Source organism: Xenopus laevis, chromosome 7L (assembly GCF_017654675.1).
Source record: "Xenopus laevis strain J_2021 chromosome 7L, Xenopus_laevis_v10.1, whole genome shotgun sequence".
NCBI lineage: Eukaryota > Metazoa > Chordata > Amphibia > Anura > Pipidae > Xenopus > Xenopus laevis.
Window position 1 is genome coordinate 78,469,999 of NC_054383.1, and position 22,468 is coordinate 78,492,466.

The 22,468-nt window shown below is 40.8% G+C and overlaps 1 protein-coding gene across 1 annotated transcript in view; it reads right to left on the reverse strand.

Annotated features, from left to right (window-relative positions):
* LOC108695826 (NXPE family member 2) overlaps positions 1-22,468 on the reverse strand; it is a 53,795-nt gene that overhangs the window by 18,478 nt on the left and 12,849 nt on the right. Inside the window, exon 2 of the mRNA XM_041569205.1 lies at positions 447-546. Within this exon, the coding sequence (XP_041425139.1) occupies positions 447-536 (90 nt within the window). The 5' untranslated portion in view covers positions 537-546. The remainder of the gene's footprint in view (positions 1-446; positions 547-22,468) is intronic.

The window sequence follows — 22,468 nt, forward strand, 5'->3', positions numbered from 1 at the left end:
AAACTCCCATTGACTTTAAAGTATTTGGATAAAAAAGTCGCTATAAGAAAAAACAGCCATCGACTTTAATGTATTGAACAAAAAAATTGCAGAGACAAAAAAAATGCCTTTAGAGAAATCTCCCATTAATAGCCTTCATGATGTTCCAAGTTTTTCTCGAGCTCCAGCGATTCAAGTTTTTTTTCCAGCAGAAAAAATTATTGGTACTGAAGGAGGTGTTTCAGGAAAGTGGTTATGTGAGAACTATATTTATTGGCTTAGTGCAGATTTAATTTGATATGCTAATATCAAATATAATGCATATGTTTGGATTTGTAGCCCAGTTTGTGTCTTTTTCCATGTAGAGTTGATGAATAAAATTTGTATATCAAGGTATAGTACACAGGATAAAAAAAAACAAAGAATAACATTAAATATAATTCAACAGATTTTTTAAAGCTTCTTACCTGAACTCTTTTCCTGTGCCACATGAAGCTCAGAAGGAAAAATGCTGTTACTACTAAAACTGCAACAGATCTAGGCTTTATTATAGCCATGGGAGTCTCTCTAAAATAATAAGAAATATATGCTTAGTAAGACAAATCACAATGGATAATGTGAAGATAAATAATAATATTTGAGTATAGATACATATTTTATCTTCTAACTTTATAACCTGAGTAATCCCCTAACACATACTTTATAGCATGTCTGATGTTTGAGATCACAGTGATTCCAGGAGCAATTTGAAAGTCTCTTACCTGATACCTGGAGCAGTAGTGGCACCCGACGGCCGATTTGTGCCCACTTCCACACAATCTTTGCGGGTGTTTTCGGGTTGAACTTTACCATGTGCTCATCCTGCCCACGACCTTACAATGCCCCACTTTCACCTCCATTCTGTCCGTATATGTGCGTATATACTGCCCCTTCTGTCACATCATAGCCAGTGTCGGACTGGGACACCAGGGGCCCACCCAAAAATCTTAGATCAGGGGCCCACCATAAAACATTAGACCAGGGGCCCACTCTCAGTACTAATATTCTTCCTCTCCTCAATCAACCTCTATTCTCCTAGTTTGTTTTCTTTACATACTTTAATCTATTATTCCATCTATTTAGCCTCTTTGTTCTCATATAATAGGGAATGGCCATGAAATAGGCCAAATCATTAAGGGGCGGGTTAGGGTCAGGTGCCGCACATCACTAAGGGCCAGTGCACCAGTTACACACAACGTCAATACAGGGGAGGCAGGTATATGGCACTGGCCCAGCCACACGCCAGCAATGAATCCAATTAATGAAAAGCCGATCACAACACTTCAAATGATCCCTGAAACGTTTGATCATTTGAAGTGTTGTGAGCACCATGGAATAAAATTTGGGATCACCCCGTTTGCAGTAAAAACAAGTATCAGCTATCTTTTCATTAATTGGATCCAGTGCACCTGTTGCCAGTCTATGGTTCTTCTCAGCCAGCACCATAGAGAGATCCTCTTCTTTGCTTTCTTCTTTCTTCAATGCCCAGGGACCAATGATGTGTGGTACTGCTGTGTTGTGTTGCTACTTTGTTTGGCTTTTCACTGTACTGCACATGCACACCGACAAGAAGAATAAAAATACAGGAAGAGAATCGCTGTGTGGTGATCGCTGTGAAGAACCCCAGGCTGGTGTTGTTTTTCTGCTGACAGGACCACCAGCCCAGGGTGTCAGGTAAGTGATTTACACTTTTCTTCCCCTTGAAGGTACCAGTTTGCCCACCATATCATTGGTGAGTCCCTTTAGGCACTTCAAATAATTACTTGGTAATTGCAGGTGAATATACATGGACATGGGGCTCAGGTGTGCCACACTGGAACAACTGCCACGTTAGCAGATAAGCCCTAATTATAAAATAAAGGTGCACAACATAAAACTTAATGCTGTAAAAACCTCATAGTATGCTTCTACATGACCACCACAAATTCTCATTTTAAATAATAGCTTTATTTATTTTTTGAGATGTCTTAGGAACATTTCTAATAGAAAAAAAGAGCAGTGAAGAACTACTTCCTCCCTATATTATATAAATCTTATTTCTGAATAGATATGATATTTATCTTCCATTATTTTATTCCCTCCATGGTGTCTTCGAATATTCGCTCTACTTCTTGGTCAGACCACTTGATGGTTATCACTTGGTTAAACAATATCCCTAAAGAATACCAATGGAGTCTATCCTGTCTGTCACTGACCCCATCTGTAAAGCACATTAATTGTTAAGGCTTATATTTATTACTCATTTTTCTATTTAGGCCCACTCCATATTCCAGTATCTTATTCAAATCAGTGTGGTTGCTATGGCAATTTGGACCCTAGCAACCAGATTGCTGAAATTGCAAACTGGAGAGTTGCTGCATCAAAAGCTAAATAACTCAAAAAAACACAAATAATAAAACAATGCAACCCCATTTTTAATTCTCTTAGAATATGACTCTCTAAATCCTACCAAAAGTTAATTTAAAGGCAAACAAACCATTTAAGAAAACCATACACCATCTCATCTTAACAGAAATCTGAGTGGTCCCTGATGTAGTTTGGTCAAAAATGTTATCTCAAAGGCAACAAAGCTGATGCTCTTTTACAAAAAGCTCTTTTCACTCAAATTAAAATAGGGAAAGGATGTACTTACAGGAAATTCGCAAAAAATACATTTCTGAATTCACTGACTTTTATAAGAAACTTTACACAAAACATATAAACTTTTCATATACTCTTTTCCATAACTAAATGATGATGTGCAAGCTAACGTATCTGTGCCTATAACTAAAGAAGAGATTTTTTATGCTATAAAACTTGTAAAACTAGCTAAGGCACCTGACCCAACATTCTTGCACCACAATAACTTCCAGCTTTTACAAATCTTTCTCAAAAACAACTGCATAGAACTAAACAATATAGATTATACAATCTTGGCCAATGTTTTAGTAGTGCCTTTAAATACTTTTATTGGGTATTATCCACAATGATCAATCTGGTTGGCAACATAAGGAAGCTGATTAATTTATTATGGCTGTACTGCCCAACACTTCCGGGATGATCCTTTCTTTGGAAAAATGTGTCCAACTCATCTGTAAATGTGTGGCCTTCATCCTGAATGCATTTCAGCTCTTATAGTTTACCAACAGCACAAACAAGGACTTTCGGTCACCTTTCACAGTCCTTCCACATTTCCTGTACTATTCCCATAGGTTATAGTTCCCCTAGGCCACCTAATTCGGTCTCCTTTTGACACCTCATGCTTTCAGATAGCTTTCTTGTGTTAAAAATGCTCATAATTTGCAGATAACTTTCCTGTAAGAAAACGTAACTGCTGTCCAGTGATCCTCATTGCTTCAGCTGCTATATTGCCATGCATATGCATGTAACACACTACTTTGCGCGAAAATGTGGCATGCACATTGATTCACATAATGCAAATGTATGCCCAGACCCTGCACACTTGTTGCAGGGCATATTTATGATTCCAAGCATTCAATTATTTTCTTGGTTCTCAGGCTGGTTTCCCTCTTGTATCCTGTCTGTTATATTTGGTGATCTTTCCTGGTTTTTAACTTCTGCCTATTCTGACTGCACTTTGCAGCCTGACCTACAGTCTAATTCTTGACCATGACCATGTTTTGCCTGCCTTTGCAGCACCGGACTTGCTGGGCGGGCGCCGCTAGGCCGTGCGGTCCACGCGATCCTAGTGCCCACCTGCACTACCTCACAGGCACAATAGCGCCAGCGTGCATGCGTCGGAGCACTGGGGAGCAGAGCGTCCCCAGTGCTCCCCATAGTGCGGCTGGGCAGCATGTCGCCCCCAAAAATTTGCCGCCCTAGGCCCGGGCCTATGTGACCTCGCCACAAATCCGGGCCTGTGCCTTTGGCCTGTCTGACCTTCCATCTGACTGACTCCTGGTACTTCCCTAAATTGTACTGACATCTCTCTACTCCACCGGCTTCCTGTTCTATTGCTTGGTGGCAGTGTGAGCTGCTTGTGGGTCATTCTCAATGGTCCACACAATTTTTATATCAAAAGATATATGTCCCAAGACTCATCTTCAGTAAAAACAAATATTTATTATTCACATTTTTTAAAAAGTATTATGATACATACTGACCCAACATGGCCCACCTTACGCATTTCGCACCCTCCGGCGCTTAGTCATAGGTGTCTCAATCAACAGCATGTGTTACACAATATTTAAAACCAAATAATACCTCCCCTTTTTTCTTATACCCAATTAGATATCTCATGGAATTATTTCTTCAAACCAATCTAAAATCAAAGGGATTAACCCTACTTGTTCCATATATAAACAGATCTACCTCTGTGGGGCATTTGTATTGTATCTTCTACAGCATATATCACAATTTAAGTCACATTAGCATTTCGATAAATCTGATAAATTGTAGTTTAATGTAGTAACTTGAAAATATATATAATTCAAAGTCATCAAAAGAAGTTTATATATATATATATATATATATATATATATATATATATATATATAAAGATATCTTTGTATAAATAGCCATATATCATAAATACTTTGAACTAATATCACTCTTCACACAAATACTTATATTATAAGCCGTAAAAGCCGTCACTGCCTCTTTCTGTCAGCGCTTCTCTAATAGAGTAGCTTCGCCTATTGACCCCTCTACACACTTCGAATCCATCTATTCTACATATTTAGGTGTAGCAGGTAACATCGAATTCATGGTTAAGTCCTAATGGTAAACTTGTGCCCAAATGGAAAATCCAGAATACCTCTCTCCTTCCTAGAAGGCTTAAATGATTACCCCCTCTCTCTCCTAATCTTACTCTCTCAATCCCTTGAATGGAGAAACAGTCTATGTCCCCCCCATTGCATTCTGTAAAATGTCTAGTGATATTACTCTTTTCTGCTGCTCAAGGATTTCTAATCTGACTCATATGCTCTCTTGCTCTTTCTTTCAATTTCCTACTTGTGCACCCCACATATACTGCTTTTGGCACCTCAAACACGTGATCAAATAGATCACAAATGTGATGTTAAAGTTAATATACCCTTTAATATCACATTCCTTACCTGTCACTGTTGACTCAAATCTTTTTGATACCTTCATATGCTTACACGTTATGCATCTACGGCTCCCACATCTATAATTGCCTTCCGATGTAAGTGGTCCCAAGACACGCTTCTGACTGCTAATTTTGAAATGACTAGGCGATAGCATATCTTTCCGGGTGTGAGCCCGTTTGGGAACAATATTTATTCCCAGTATCAACACCTTGAAAAAGTGATCATCACCGTATAGAATAGGTAAACACTTTCTCACAATTCTAGAGATCTCAAAGAATTGTTTACTATATCTCGTGGTCAAAGCCACTTTCTCAGACCATTCTTGCCTTTTGTTCTTAACTCCCCCTCCTTTAAGTAGGTCTTTTCTATCACTTCCTTTTGCTCTTTGAAACGCTTTCTGAATTGTCCTTTGCTTATAACCTCTCTCCAAAAATCTCCTCTCCGTGTCTCGTGCCTGACAACCAAAGTTTTTCTCCGCAGAGCAATTCCTCCGAAGCCTTAGGAACTGTCCCACAGGTATACCCTCTATTAACCTCTTGGGGTGACAGGACGAGGCATGCAGAAGAGTGTTTCCACTGCATGGTTTACGGAAAATACTCGTATTTATCGAGTTCCCTTCTATTGATAGCCTCACATCCAAAAATTCTATTCCAGTCTGATTGAATTGACTAGTGAACCCCAGGTTCAAATCATTGTTGTTAATATCTCTTACAAAGCCGTCAAATTCCTCCTGGGTACCCTGCCATATACACAACAAATCATCTATATAGCGTAGGTAAAGTTTTACATGTTTTCTTTGTTCTTCAGTGATATGGGTCTCTTCCCACCACCCCATATACAAATTTGCATATGAGGGGGTGAATTTAGCACCCATTTCTGTACCCCTCTTTTGTAAATAAAAGCAGGCATCAAAAATAAAGTAATTATGTTCCAAAAGGAACTTGACGGCACTCAGCAAGAAGCATATTAATTCATCTGAATAACCACTGTATTTCATTAAATGATACTGGATAGCCCCCATGCCCTTGTCATGCGGTATCGAGGAATATAAAGAGACTACATCTAGTGTGCCCCATGCATTATCCTCTTCCCATCCAGTATCATTCAATCGTTGCAAGACACGTGTGGTGTCTCTAGTATAGCTTTCTACACATACTACTAATGGTTGGAGATGTGCATCAATCCACTCCGAGAGATGCTCATTCAGAGAGCCAATCCCAGAGATGATTGGTCTCCCCAACGGAGGTCTCTCTTTTTATGGACCTTCGGAAGGTGATAGAAGCTGGGTATAACAACAAAAATGACTCAGAGAAGGCTTAATAAGATTGTAACAGACTACAGGTGTTGGGGTGTCCACTAAATTAACAATATGAAAACAGAAAAAACGCAAGGGACTTCCCCACAATACATGTGTCTGAGACGATCTGCAAATTAATATAGATAATTATATGTCAAAGTAAAATAAAAAGCGATTTTTATTCACCACCATGCCATATTAATAAAGTTTCGGGACTAGTATTCCCACTATTAGAAGAGGCTTAACATATCACACATTTTATGATTTATTTCTCCCTTTCTTCCCCTTTTTTTTTTTTTTTTTTAATGGAATTTTTTTCTGATGATAGCAAATGGGCCCAGATGGCTAAAAACATATTTTCAGGGTCCGCCACCTCAGCTAATACTGATTCCCTCACACTCTCGCATCTAATGGTCAAAAGCAAAAATTTATTACGTAGGAGATTGAATATATTTTGGAATGTGATTTGTTTGGAGGAATATATGACACAACACATTATCCCTAGGGGGTTGCGCATTCAGCTTTTTCCCTCTTTTGATGATACCTCATTGGAATTTAAAACTCAGTGGGAACAAATTTTGCATGATTGTTCCTGTAAATTGATGTCCCTTTTGAAACAGTATAACATTGAAGAATTAGAATCTATTAAAACTCAACAAAAACACCTATGTGATCAATTGAGGGACTTTGAGCCAAATGAGGAATTTAAGAAATTGGATAATGATCTAAAACTGTTCATGGAGAACCTTAATAAAGAAATTATGCAGGTAAAAAAACGCAAGCTTGAGCGGGACATCTCTGATTATGAAAATAAACATGTGTACTTGTGGAACAAGGTTTAATCGCTCCAATGTAAATGATAGAAAAATAAACACAAAAAGATTTCAAGGGGCACAGCACAAAGGCACTTACAAAAATTCAGATCGAGACACATATTCTGAAAGTGATATGAGCGGATCTGACACTTTCACGTACGGAAACAAATTGATCTCAAAAAGCGAAAACTGAACACAGTATCTCACAAGGAACATGTCACCACTCAATTAGTAGAAGAAAAGAGCAATCAAGATCCGTTTCTTTTTAATTTTTCTAAAGACACTTTGTCACAAACTGGAGCTGTTTTTTTACAAACACTCAACCTGTGAAAGTCACAGGTAGTTCACCCCATTCTTCCAATCACGACACTTATCAGTCACACAATGACGATTTACAAATAATTAATTTGTCACATTTAAACTTATCTCCCACTCTTTCACATGTACTTCAAAAAGGGCTTTCTTTTGTGCCCTCAAAAACCATTGATCACTTTTCCACAATCAGAGATGTCCACTTGTTTGCACGCAAATTACTTCTGAAATTCCAATGGGAAAGAAATGGCCAAAAAGGCGACATAGACTTTAGTCAATTTGACTTAAAAGATTTCAAAACTTTAAAAATACTGTTGGATTTATGGGATGATCCACGTATTGAGGATGAACATAAAATATTACAGGATATTCATAATTTATGGTCCTAAAATTCAGGGGATATTACCATACTCGTACTTCGTACGAAGAGTCACAGAGGACATATTACAAATAACTAAAAACATGAAATTTCCTAATCTTACCAGAAATGAATTTGCTGAACTCAAACTTTTGCAAAATAATTCTGACATAATAATAAAGTCCTCTGATAAAGGCTCAAATGTTGTGATCATGGATTCTTCTAAATATGTAGCAATGTGCAAAAAAATCTTGAACAACAAACAATGGTATCAACCAGTTTTGTTACCTCAACTACATAAATACAGAGACAAACTATTCACTTTGATTGACCAAGCTTCTCAAGAGGGGATTATTGATCAAAATACAAATGAATTTCTCAAAGTAAATCATCCTAGAATTCCAACCTTCTATGCTCTCCCAAAAGTTCACAAATCCATCACTGACCCACCGGGAAGACCGATTGTCTCCGGGTGTGGTTCTCTAACTGAACCCATAAGTGAATTTATAGATATGGTATTACAACCACTAGTTACACAATTAGATTCTTTTATATTGGATACTTCCCATTTATTGAGAGAAATCAATGGATTAGTCTTGGATACAGATTGTATATTGGTAAGCCTAGATGTGGAAGCATTGTACATGAGCATGTAGGCCATTAGGTCCATTTTTGAGAGAAATCATAATCCCATTACAAAACAACATGACTTTATTTCACAGACATTAAGTTTCATATTGCACCACAATGTTTTCTTATTTGATGGCATCTATTATTTACAAAAACAAGGAGTGGCCATGGGTGCAAAATGTGCCCCTAGCTATGCCAACCTATACCTTGGGGAATGGGAAAGGCATATTTTCTCCACTGAGACATATGAAAGGTATTTGGTCCATATTCTTCGCTGGCATAGATACATCGATGATTTTATGTTAATTTGGCAGGGCCCTGAACAACTTTTAAAAGAATTTGTAAGCCAACTTAATACCAACACATTTAATTTAACATTCACATTACATTTTGACCAACGTAGTTTGGAATTTTTGGATATATTGATTACAAAAGATAAAAGTGGCCTTTGTCTACCAACTTATATCGGAAAAAAACGGCCAGTAACAGCCTTTTGCATGCAGGTTCCATGCACCCTCATAAGTGTATTGATGGTATTCCCAAAGGCCAGTACCTCAGACTGAGACGCATTTGTTCTTCAGATGAGTCCTTTCAACAAGAGGCATATAAATTATACCAGAGATTCAAGGCACAGGGATATAAAACACGTTGTCTCAACAAAGCATATCAAAATGCTTTTAGACAGAATAGAGAGGACCTTTTGCATCAATCTCATAGAGTTGGTACATCTAGGGGTAAACCTAAGAGCCAAAATGAGACTAGACTGATTATGACCTTTAATAAGAATGATAAGGAAGTCCGGTCTATAATTCAAAAACACTGGGAAATTTTATCAAAAAATCCCTCTCTAGGTTCTTTGGTCACCCCTTATCCCCTGATCACTTATAAAAGAAATACCAGCATTGGAGATATGCTAACCCACAGTCATTTTCAAAAACATTCTGGCACAACTTGTTGCAAAATGCCAGGAACTTTTAGATGCGGCACATGTGAACAATGCAGCCATCTAAGAATATCTACCACATTTGGCAAAGGCACATCAACCATTGATATGCATCATTATATTTGCTGCACTACCACATATGTAGTTTATTTGTTCACATGTCACTGCGGTAGCATGTATGTGGGCAAAACGATAAGACCACTGAAAAGATGCATCTATGAACATCTACGGGATGTTAAAAACTGCAATTTGATGTCAAGTATTGCAAAACACATTTATTGTGTGCACAATGGTAAATATGCAGGCTCCTACTTTCAAGGCATAGATCACCTTCATGGCGATATAAGAGGTGGTGATCTAGATAATAAATTGCTCCAATGAGAGACCATGTGGATTTTCAGATTAAATACTTATAAATCCACTTCTGGATTGAATGGTCATCTTAATTTTCAAGCCTTTATTAATACATAAATTTGGCTGTTGCTGATTCTTCAATTTTTGGGTTTATCATAATAAATTTACACATTTATTGTTTTCCTTTTTCAATTTTCAATTTGATTTTGTTTTTTGTTTTTGTATTTTTGTTGATTTATTTTGCTCATACCACCCTTGAAGTGTATTGTAATCATGCCCTTATATGGACATGGTTTTATGAATCTTTATTATAATCATAATTAATGAATATACCTACAAACTAAAATGCCATTCTCGAAATTACATTATCACCATGCCATATTATAGCCTATGTATCGGTTTCTAAATTGATGACCACATAGCATTTACGTTTAACTAATTAACTTTCACTATATGTATTGGATTGTATGTCTCCTTTCCCCTCCCCTTTCCCTTCCTTTTTGACATTCCAACCACAATCTGGAATACCATCCTTCACTAATGGCACTTGCTCGCAATAGAGATCGACTTGGCTTTTTCAAGGACCACTATTGTGGTTACAATTACATTCTATATCACAAAACAGTTTCCCCAGCGTCACTTATTGGGACTTCAAAATGGTTATCTTTCCTACGAGTCCTATGGCAAATCAACATGCAAGGGAAATTGTTATAGGTTAATCTATTTCAATTCTCTGCTCAAGTGCCGGTTCCAGCTCACCCTTAAGGATTGTTGGTCCGGGTGCACCATGCCCCGGACCCCTCACGTGTTCGCTGGATTCGGCTCCCCAAATGGATGAAAGTATGAGATCTTACCCGGACTTCGTTGTGACCCAGGTGCAGCCGCCCTGAGTCCGTCGCTAAGGGAAGACGCAATGTTGCACACACCAGAGTTCTAGGCAACGCACTCTTCGGATCACCCAAGGAATCGCTTGGTCTTCACATCATTGGTAAAAAACTTTGATTTTATTGAAGATTTAACATTTTAACAAACTGTGTAACCCTGCGCCATGAGGTCTGACGCGTTTCGTGTCACTGCACTTCATCAGAGACCTCATTTCCTCCTGGCCAATCGCCCTTTTAAACCCACTTAACCCCTCCCCAAATCAATTCATTCGTGAATTAATCCTTCAAACATTTCTTAGATATATATTAAAACAATTGTAATATAAATGTGCCTTTAAAAACAAGCAGTTCATTATTCATGTTTGGATCCGTTGGATATTCAATTTCTAATTACATTCGTTTTTATTTCTACATTTATTTAACCAGTAATCTTATAAATTTTATACTTAAAACAATGAATTCTGTACTTAAAATTAATTCTCATGATTATTATGATTTATTATTCTTTATATATATATGTGTAAATATTTCTCTTATTCGTACATAAATCTATTCCCTATAAGGCAAATTAAATATCCAAGGTTCCATATCTCCAAAAGGCTTTCCATTTTTTCATTTAATCACTTACGTTAAGATACCCTCATTCAATCTAATGTTACAAATATATTGCGGTAAAAAAGTTGCAATTTTAAATGCCAGTACGGACATAATTACTTAATATAAAGAGTCAATTCATTTACTTAGGTTCATTCACTTGTAAACATATAGCGATTCCATACTATACATCTCATATTCACATTTGATATTTAGAATCGCTATATGTTTACAAGTGAATGAACCTAAGTAAATGAATTGACTCTTTATATTAAGTAATTATGTCCGTACTGGCATTTAAAATTGCAACTTTTTTACCGCAATATATTTGTATTTGCTTTCGGCCTCTTGACAAAGCCACGAGTTGTGGCGAAACAGCTGTTGAGGTTCAGCGCTGCATTTGCTGCAGGGAGACTCCTCTGGACTGCATTCTGGCGTGACAAGCGGAGGACTGGGGTAGCGATGTTGAACGGCTAATGATCTTTGAAGTCATCCGTGAGCGCAACTTGTTATACGGTCGGAACAACTAATATTCCTTTTGAGGATCACATGACCGCTACAGAGAGCGGTGGACACATTACCTGCAAACTGTTAGTAACAATTGAAAATATATGTTGCGATACTCACATCGCTAGTTGGGACTATCTGGACTGTCTAGTCGCTACTGCTTATTGCAGGTGAGATAACCTACCCCCAGTACGATACAGACTCCAGCAGGCTTAGAAAGCATTAACAACAATATTGGAGTTACTTGAACACAGGTTTACAAGCATCAAACATTCAGGTGCCCATCCCGCAAACCTCTTTTCATAACACACGACGTAGGGGAATAGGGATGTCGCGGACTGTTCGCCCGCGAACTAATTCGCGCGAACATCGGCTGTTCGCGTCCGCCGAATGTTCGCGAACGCCGCGTGACGTTCGCCAATTTGGGTTCGCCTTAGCTGGCGCTTATTTTTGACCTCTCACACCAGACAAGCAGATACATGGCAGCCAATCAGGAAGCTCTCCCTCCTGGACCACCCCCACACCCCCTGGACCACTCCCCTTCCATATGTGATGGCTGATTCAGTTAATGCCTTTAAGAATGGCTTGGATGATTTTTTGGACAGACATAATATTAAAGGCTATTGTGATACTAAACTCTATAGTTAGTATAGATATGGGTATATAGAATTTTAATTAAAAGTAGGGAGGGGTGTGTGTATGGATGCTGGGTTTTCATTTGGAGGGGTTGAACTTGATGGACTTTGTCTTTTTTCAACCCAATTTAACTATGTAACTAACTATGTAACTATATATAAACTGAAGCCCTGCAGCGTTTTTTCATTCTGCCTGTGTGTGCTTGGAAGAGCTAGTGTAGGGAGAGAGCTGTTTAGTGATTTGAGGGACAGTTGATAGTAACTTTGCTGGCTAGTAATCTACTTGATACTGCTCTGTATTGTAGGGACAGAACTCTGCAGGGATTTGAGGGACAGTGAGTTTAGGTTAGTTAGCTTTGCTGACTAGTAATCTACCTTCTACTGCAGTGCTCTGTATGTAGCTGCTGTGGGCAGCTGTCCTGCTGCTGATCTCTCATCTGCTGACTGCTGCCTGTAACCCAATAGTCCTTGTAAGGACTGCTTTTATTTTCTTTTTTGTTTTTTTACTTTGCTACTATAAGAGCCCAGAGCTATTAGTCTAGCTGTGTTGGGGAGTGGAACTGGTGTGCTGCTCCTAGTAGTTCAGCACCAACCAGAGTAATTTTTTTTTTTTTAATATATATATATATTTTTTTTATTTTACTTATCTTACTGTTCTTTAACGTGTCCAGTGCTGTTTGCTGTTCTTCATAGTAGTGCACCAATAGTAGTGCACTTGCAGGCATTGTTTGCCCAGTGTGTTCTTCAAACAACTGCCACCTAGCTGTGTGAGCTTTTTCACATTCTGTCTAAATATCAATAATAATACCGTCTCCAGAAACACCACCTGAGTGACGTTTTCCAAGCAGCAATAATATATTCCGTATCCACTGCTGTAGTGTATACGTTGACCTTGCAGGCATTGTTTGCCCAGTGTGTTCTTCAAACAACTGCCACCTAGCTGTGTGAGCTTTTTCACATTCTGTCTAAATATCAATAATAATACCGTCTCCAGAAACACCACCTGAGTGACGTTTTCCAAGCAGCAATAATATATTCCGTATCCACTGCTGTAGTGTATACGTTGACCTTGCAGGCATTGTTTGCCCAGTGTGTTCTTCAAACAACTGCCACCTAGCTGTGTGAGCTTTTTCACATTCTGTCTAAATATCAATAATAATACCGTCTCCAGAAACATCACCTGAGTTGTTGTTTTAAAAAAAATGCCAGGCAAAGGCAGGCCGCCACGCAGAGGCACTAGGGGGCCGTGCTGCTATGCTATCCTGTGGCCCTAGGAAATTGCCCAGTTTTACAAAGGCAATTACCCTGAACTCCCAAAATGTTGAAGAGGTAGTTGACTGGCTTACACAGCACACCCCATCCTCTCCCGTTTCTAATTTTGCCACAATATCCTCATCCTCCTCTGCTATGGGCACCCCACGTAACACTTCCTCCACCACTGGCGCCCCTTCTTCACTGGAGTCAGAGGAGTTATTTACACATGAGTTTCTTGAACTGAGTGATGCGCAACCATTATTGGCAGAAGAAGATGAAGGAGATGAGGATGTTACACCAGATATAATTCTGGCAGACAACACAACAGAGATGGACATAATGAGTGATGAGGAGGTCCCCGCTGCTGCTTCCTTCTGTGAGCTGTTAGAAGAAATTGATGCATCTGAGGAGAATGATGATGAGGAGATTGATGTTTTGTGGGTGCCCAGTAGAAGAGAGCAAGAGGAGGATAGTTCAGATGGAGAGACGGAGAGTCAGAGAGGCAGGAGGAGAATAAGACTTAGAAGAAGCAGGGAGGACAGCTCGCAGGGAACAGTAGGGCAACAACATGTATCGGCACCTGTGGTCAGCCGGCCAACGCACCCGCCATTGCCGCCAACTTCTACTGTTACCGCCAGATTGCCAGCTTCAAAAAGGTCAGCAGTGTGGGATTTTTTTAATGTGTGTGCCTCTGACAAAAGCGTTGTAATTTGCAATGAGTGCAGTCAGAAACTGAGTCTTGGGAAGCCCAACACCCACATAGGTACAACTTCTATGCGAAGGCATATGAATGGCAAGCACAAAGCACTATGGGCGCAACACCTCAAAGGCAGCAGACAAACTAAAAGCCACCCTCCTTCTGGTCCAGCATCTTACTGCTCTACCTCTGCTGTCCTTGACCCGTCTGAACCACCCTCCACTCCGCCTTCCACCTTGACCACCAGTTCCCAGTCATCTGCCCCCAGCCAAGTTTCTGTGAGGGCCATGTTTGAGCGTAAGAAGCTAATGTCTGCGAGTCACCCCCTTGCCCTGCGTCTGACAGCTGGCTTGTCTGCACTCTTAGCCCGCCAGCTTTTACCATACCAGCTGGTGGACTCTGAGGCCTTCCGCAAATTTGTAGCAATTGGGACACTGCAGTGGAAGGTACCCAGCCGCAATTTTTTTTCCAAGAAGGGAATACCACACCTGTACCACCATGTGCAGAGCCAAGTCACCGCATCTCTGTCACTTAGTGTTGGGGCAAAGGTCCATATGACTACTGACGCATGGTCCTCCAAGCATGGTCAGGGCAGGTATGTCACCTACACTGCCCACTGGGTGAACTTGGTTATGGCTGGAAAGCAGGGAATGCGTGGCTCAACAACAACAGTGGAGTTGGTGTCACCGCCACAGATTGCACGCGGTTCTGCCACCACCTCTACTCCTCCTTTGCTCTCTACCTCGTCTTCTTCCTCTGCTTCCTCCTCCTCTGCTGCTGGGTCCTCCTCCTCCACACCTGTGCACCCCCAGCTCCCCCTAGGCTATTCGACGTGCCAGGTACGCCGTTGTCATGCTGTCTTGGGGATGACGTGCCTGGAAAGCAGAAACCATACCGGATCTGTACTCCTGTCATCTCTGCAGTCACAGGCCGATCGGTGGCTGACCCCACACCAACTGAAGATCGGAAAAGTGGTGTGTGACAACGGAAGCAATCTGTTGGCAGTACTGAGACTGGGCAATTTAACACATGTGCCCTGCATGGCACATGTTCTGAATTTAATAGTCCAACGTTTTGTCTCGAAGCACCCAGGATTCCAGGACATTCTCAGGCAGTCCAGGAAGGTGTCAGCCCATTTCAGACGTTCCTACACAGCCATGGCACGCCTTGCTGACATTCAGCAGCGGTACAACATGCCAGTCAGGCATTTAATTTGCAACAGCCAGACTCGCTGGAATTCAACGCTCCTCATGTTTGAACGTCTGCTGCAACAACAAAGAGCCGTCAATGAATACCTGTTTGAACTGGGTGGTAGGACTGGATCTGCAGAGCTGGGGATTTTTTTCCCCCGTTACTGGGTGCTTATGCGCGATGCCTGCAGGCTCATGCGCCCTTTTGAAGAGGTTACAAACATGGTCAGTCGCACCAAAGGCACCATCAGCGACCTAATACACTTTGCTTTCTTCCTGGAGCGTGCCGTGCGACGAGTGACAGATGAGGCTGTAGACCAGCGTGACGAGTAACAGGAAGCGCACGATTTCTGGTCGGAATCACCAGAACGAGCCCAGGCACCTGCTGCAACGCAGGGAGAGGTGTCAGAAGTGGAGTTAGAGGAGGAAGGTGGCTTTGTGGAGGATGAGGACCAACAGGAGCAGGCTTCCCAGGGGGCTTGTGGTGACCTTTTGGGGACCCCTGGTCTTGTACGTAGCTGGGGGGAGGAGACCGTGGATGATGTAGTCCTTGATAACGAGGAAGCGGAGATGGATACCTCTGCATCCAACCTTGTGAGAATGGGGTCTTTCATGCTGTCATGCCTGTTGAAGGACCCCCGTATCAAGAGGCTTAAGGAGAAGGACCTGTACTGGGTCGCAACGCTACTAGACCCTCGGTACAAGCATAAAGTGGCAGAAATGTTACCAACGTACCACAAGTCTGAAAGGATGCTGCATTTACAAACCAGCCTGCAAAACATGTTGTACAATGCTTTTAAGGGTAATGTCACTTCAGGAACTCATCAACATTCCAGGGGCAGAGGTGCCAGTAATCCTGCCACGAGCGCACCTGCAAGGACAATGCACTTTGGCCACTCTGTAACGTCAGACATGCAAAGGTTTTTCAGTCCAAGGCAGCGCCAGAACCCTTCTGGATCCACCCTCAGAGAACGCCTCGACCGGCAGGTAGCGGACTACCTGGCATTAACTGCAGATATCGACACTCTGAGGAGCGATGAACCCCTGGACTACTGGGTGCGCAAGCTTGATCTGTGGCCAGAGCTGTCACAATTTGCCATGAAGCTCTTGTCTTGCCCCGCCTCAAGTGTCCTCTCAGAAAGGACCTTCAGTGCAGCAGGAGGGATTGTATCTGAGAAGAGAACTCGCCTAGGTCACAAAAGTGTGGATTACCTGACCTTTATTAAAATGAATGAGGCATGGATCTCGGAGGGTTACTGCACACCGGAAGACTTGTTCTGACTCCCCATGCAGCTGTCCTTCTCTGCACGCCGCATGACTCCACACACAGCTGTCCTTTAGCGTCCTCCTCCCTCCTCCACCGTTACAAACTAGGGTGCAAACCCTACTGGTTTCATTTTAAGCAAAACTTTTTGGACAGGTAAATCCTGAGTTTTTCTGGCCTCTGTGCTTCAGTGGCTGCAACCAAAAAAATATATATTTCAGCATTTATATGGCATATTTTTTCTGGCCTCTGTGCTTCAGTGGCTGCGACAATTTTTTTTATATTTTTAGCATTTATATGGCATATTTTTTCTGGCCTCTGTGCTTCAGTGGCTGCGACAAAAAAAAAATAATATTTTCAGAATTTATATGGCATATTTTTTCTGGCCTCTGTGCTTCAGTGGCTGCGACAAAAACATAATTTTTCAGGAAAGTACACATGCCTAATTTTTCAGGGTTCTGCAACAGTGGCAAAATCGCATCTTTTATGGTCACCGCAGGTGATCAATAAAGTAGACCAAAACTGGGCCCACACTGCAGAATCAGTGTTTTTTGGTTCACTTCACTGTACATTGAATTACCTCTGCCTGACCGTGCACGTGCGCACAAGCACGGTGACTGCTAAACACACCACTACAGAAATATTGCCACCAACAGGACGAACATCCTGGAGGTGACAAGCAACTAGTAATTAAAAACTATTATTTGCTCACTTGATGGTATCATTCATCAGCTCTTTGCGTTTTTTTGCGTTGCAGTAAGCGCCGCGTTTTGTCTTTGCGTGTGAACAGGCTGTAACCTTTACACGACTTGATTGGCATGTAGACGCCGGACGTTTTAAAGCAGTTTATTACACAAGTTTAGAAATGTAGTGTGATTTCTGCCCTTTACAGAACTCTGCAAGGATTTGATGGACATTTTAGGTTAGGTAGCTTTGCTGGCTAGTAATCTACCTTCTACTGCAGTGCTCTGTATGTAGCTGCTGTGGGCAGCTGTCCTGCTGCTGATCTCTCATCTGCTGACTGCTGCCTGTAACCCAATAGTCCTTGTAAGGACTGCTTTTATTTTCTTTTTTGTTTTTTTTATTTTGCTACTGTAAGAGCCCAGTGCTATTAGTCTAGCTGTGTTGGGGAGTGGGACTGGTGTGCTGCTCCTCCTAGTAGTTCACCACTACCAGCACCAACCAGAGTCAAAATTGTTACAAAGTATCTTATTTGCACCTGTTAGCTGTTCTGAGCTCTCTGCCAAAAGCTAATTAAGTTAGAAACTGTTTTTTTTCTGGCTGTTCAGTGCAGAGAAAAGAGGGACTGGTGTGCTGCTCCTCCCAGTAGTTCACCACCACCAGCACCAACCAGAGTCAAAATTGTTACAAAGTATCTTATTTGCACCTGTTAGCTGTTCTGAGCTCTCTGCCAAAAGCTAATTAAGTTAGAAACTGTTTTTTTTTTTCTGGCTGTTCAGTGCAGAGAAAAGAGGGACTGGTGTGCTGCTCCTCCTAGTAGTTCACCACTACCAGCACCAACCAGAGTCAAAATTGTTACAAAGTATCTTATTTGCACCTGTTAGCTGTTCTGAGCTCTCTGCCAAAAGCTAATTAAGTTAGAAACTGTTTTTTTTCTGGCTGTTCAGTTCAGAGAAAAGAGGGACTGGTGTGCTGCTCCTCCTAGTAGTTCACCACTACCAGCACCAACCAGAGTCAAAATTGTTACAAAGTATCTTATTTGCACCTGTTAGCTGTTCTGAGCTCTCTGCCAAAAGCCAATTAAGTTAGAAACTGTTTTTTTTCTGGCTGTTCAGTGCAGAGAAAAGAGGGACTTTCCAGTACAAAAGAGGGACAGGGGGTTGAGTGGTCAAAAGAGGGACAGTTGGGAGGTATGCAAGTGCCACCTAGCTGTGTGAGCTTTTTCACATTCTGTCTAAATAACAATAATAATTCCGTGTCCGTAAACATCACCTGAGTGATGTTTTTACAGCAGCAATAATATATTCCGTATCCACTACTGTATACGTTGCCCTTGCAGGCATTGTTTGCCCAGTCTTTAACCAAGTGCCACCTACTAGCTGTGTGAGCTTTTTCACATTCCGTGTCCAGAAACATCACCTGAGTGACGTAGTGTGATTTCTGCCCTTTACAGCACAAAACGCAGTGCAGTGTCAACAATGTATTTTTCAAATACATTTTTGCCCTTGATCCCCCTCTCGCATGCCACTGTCCAGGTCGTTGCACCCTTTAAACAACTTTAAAATCATTTTTCTGGCCAGAAATGTCTTTTCTAGCTTTTAAAATTCGCCTTCCCATTGAAGTCTATGGGGTTCGCGACGTTCGCGAACCGTTCGCATTTTTGGACGCAAGTTCGCGAATATGTTCGCGAACATTTTTTCCGCCGTTCGCTACATCCCTATAGGGGAATACTTATATGCTGTTTTGTCTTCAAGCTTTGGAACTTTCTCCTCATTAGGAACAAGATGGATTCACCTAACTGAATATAATTATTTCAAGGAGTTTACAATTTTAAATCCGCATTTTTGTTCCAGAGCCCCTCCATCACTTTCACTTTTTCACTTACCAACAGATTATTTATTACCTTATATAACAGCATGCAAATGTTTCCCTTAGCTGATTAATATAATCAGCTCTTGGGGTTTTTGTCCTTATAGAAGGGATCCCTTCAGCTTTATATGCAGCGTTGTTTATTTTTAAATGTTTTTAATTTTACTTGATTAATATGGCATGGTGGTGAATAAAAATCGCTTTTTATTTTACTTTGACATATAATTATCTATATTATTTTGCAGATCGTCTCAGACACATGTATTGTGGGGAAAAGTCCCTTGCGTTTTTTCTGTTTTCAGAAGCTGGGTATAGTTATCGATTGTGGGACTAAATAGTCCCTCAATACCATATCTATTACTTTATCCTCTACTCCTTTCTGGACTAGACATTCTAATTTAGTTTGGAACCGTCTTGTGGGATCTCCCTTTCATTTTACGTAAGCTTCCTGATCATTCAATTGCCTGAGTGCTTCTGCCTTGTATACCTCAGTATCTTGTATCACAGCCATTCCTCTCTTATCTGCATTTTTGATGTTTATATTTTGATCTTTTTTAAGGGCTCTCAGTGCCTGCTTCTCTTTCTCACTTAAATTGGTTAACCTATTGCCTTGTTCTTTCACTTTGTTATTCAATTCCCATAGACCCTGCTCTACTCTCCTTTGAAATTGTTTCACTAGGGGGGCCCCTCAATTGTACAGGATATAACTCACTCTTGTTTTTAAAACTCCTATTAATCTCATTAGTCTGCTGGTTATTCTCTGGAGTCAACAACTCTTTTTTCTGTCTTATCTGCAAAAAAATGCAGAGAGTAGAGCAGGGTCTATGGGAATTGAATAACAAAGTGAGAACAAGGCAATAGGTTAACCAATTTAAGTGAGGAAGAGAAGCAGGCACTGAGAGCCCTTAAAAATATAAACATCAAAAATGCAGATAAGAGAGGAATGGCTGTGATACAAGATACTGAGGTATACAAGGCAGAAGCACTCAGGCAATTGAATGATCAGGAAGCTTATGTAAAATTAAAGGGAGATCCCACAAGACAGTTCCAAACTGAATTAGAATGTCTAGTCCAGAAAGGAGTAGAGGATATAGTAATAGATATGGTATTGAGGGACTATTTAGTCCCACAATCGATAACTATACCCACCTTCTATCACCCTCCGAAGGTCCATAAAAAAGAGAGACCTCCGTTGGGGAGACTAATCATCTCTGGGATTGGCTGAATGAGCATCTCTCGGAGTGGATTGATACACATCTCCAACCATTAGTAGTACGTCTAGAAAGCTATACTAGAGACACCACACATGTCTTGCAACGATTGAATGATACTGGATGGGCAGAGGATAATGCATGGGGCACACTAGATGTAGTCTCTTTATATTCCTCAATACCGCATGACAAGGGCATGGGGGCTATTCAGTATCATTTAATGAAATACAGTAGTTATTCAGATGAATTAATATGCTTCTTGCTGAGTGCCGTCAAGTTCCTTTTGGAACATAATTACTTTATTTTTGATGCCTGCTTTTATTTACAAAAGAGGGGTACAGAAATGGGTGCTAAATTCACCCCCTCATATGCAAATTTGTATATGGGGTGGTGGGAAGAGACCCATATCACTGAAGAACAAAGAAAACATGTAAAACTTTACCTACGCTATATAGATGATTTGTTGTGTATATGGCAGGGTACCCAGGAGGAATTTGACGGCTTTGTAAGAGATATTAACAACAATGATTTGAACCTGGGGTTCACTAGTCAATTCAATCAGACTGGAATAGAATTTTTGGACGTGAGGCTATCAATAGAAGGGAACTCGATAAATACAAGTATTTTCCATAAACCATGCAGTGGAAACACTCTTCTGCATGCCTCGTCCTGTCACCCCAAGAGGTTATTAGAGGGTATACCTGTGGGACAGTTCCTAAGGCTTCGGAGGAACTGCTCTGAGGAGAAAGACTTTGGTTGTCAGGCACGAGACATGGAGAGGAGATTTTTGGAGAGAGGTTATAAGCAAAGGACAATTCAGAAAGCGTTTCAAAGAGCAAAAGGAAGTGATAGAAAAGACCTACTTAAAGGAGGGGGAGTTAAGAACAAAAGGCAAGAATGGTCTGAGAAAGTGGCTTTGACTAGTGATGGGCGAATGTGCTCCGTTTCGCTTCGCTGAAAAATTCGCGAATTTTTGACTCCGGTGCCCGTTTTTTTTATGCCAGCGCCCGTTTTTGACGCCGGCGCCGTTTTTGACGCCAGCGTCCATTTTTTCGCAAACATTTTTTGGACGCCGGCGAATTTTTGCCGCAAATTTCCGCGGGCGTTTCGTGAAATTTATTTGCAGGTGGCGAATCGTGCAAATTCGCCCCTGGCAAATAAATTCGCCCATCACTAGCTTTGACCACGAGATATAGTAAACAATTCTTTGAGATCTCTAGAATTGTGAGGAAGTGTTTACCTATTCTATACGGTGATGAGCACTTTTTCAAGGTGTTGAGCCCGGGAATAAATATTGTTCCCAAACGGGCTCACTGCTGGTGGCTGCTGGGGGGGAAAAGGGAGGGGGGTGATATCACTCCAACTTGCAGTACAGCAGTAAAAAGTGATTGAAGTTTATCAGAGCACAAGTCACATGACTTGGGGCAGATGGGACATTGACAATATGTCTAGCCCCATGTCAGATTTCAAAATTGAATATAAAAAGATCTGTTTGCTCTTTTGAGAAATGGGTTTCAGTGCAGAATTCTGCTGGAGCAGCACTATTAACTGATTCATTTTGAAAAAATGGTTTTTTTCCATGACAGTATCCCTTTAAAACTCAGTATTGCATAACTGTTAGTCCAGGGTTGTAGATGCATATAATGGCTCACAACATGCTATAAAAAGCTAAATGCTAAATGTGCTGCTAATGAATCCTCATGTGTTAACCAGAAAATGTGGCTGCCATATATTGCCATAAATGTACCATGGATAGTTCCTGGTGGTCAACTTTTTCCCACTTAACCTTAGCAGTATTGAGATCTACACTTACTTAGTAAAATCTTGAATGATGAGAGGAAAATTCAATATAACCCTACGATAAGTTTTTGCTTACAGGAAAAGTTATATGAGCCAGTCCACTC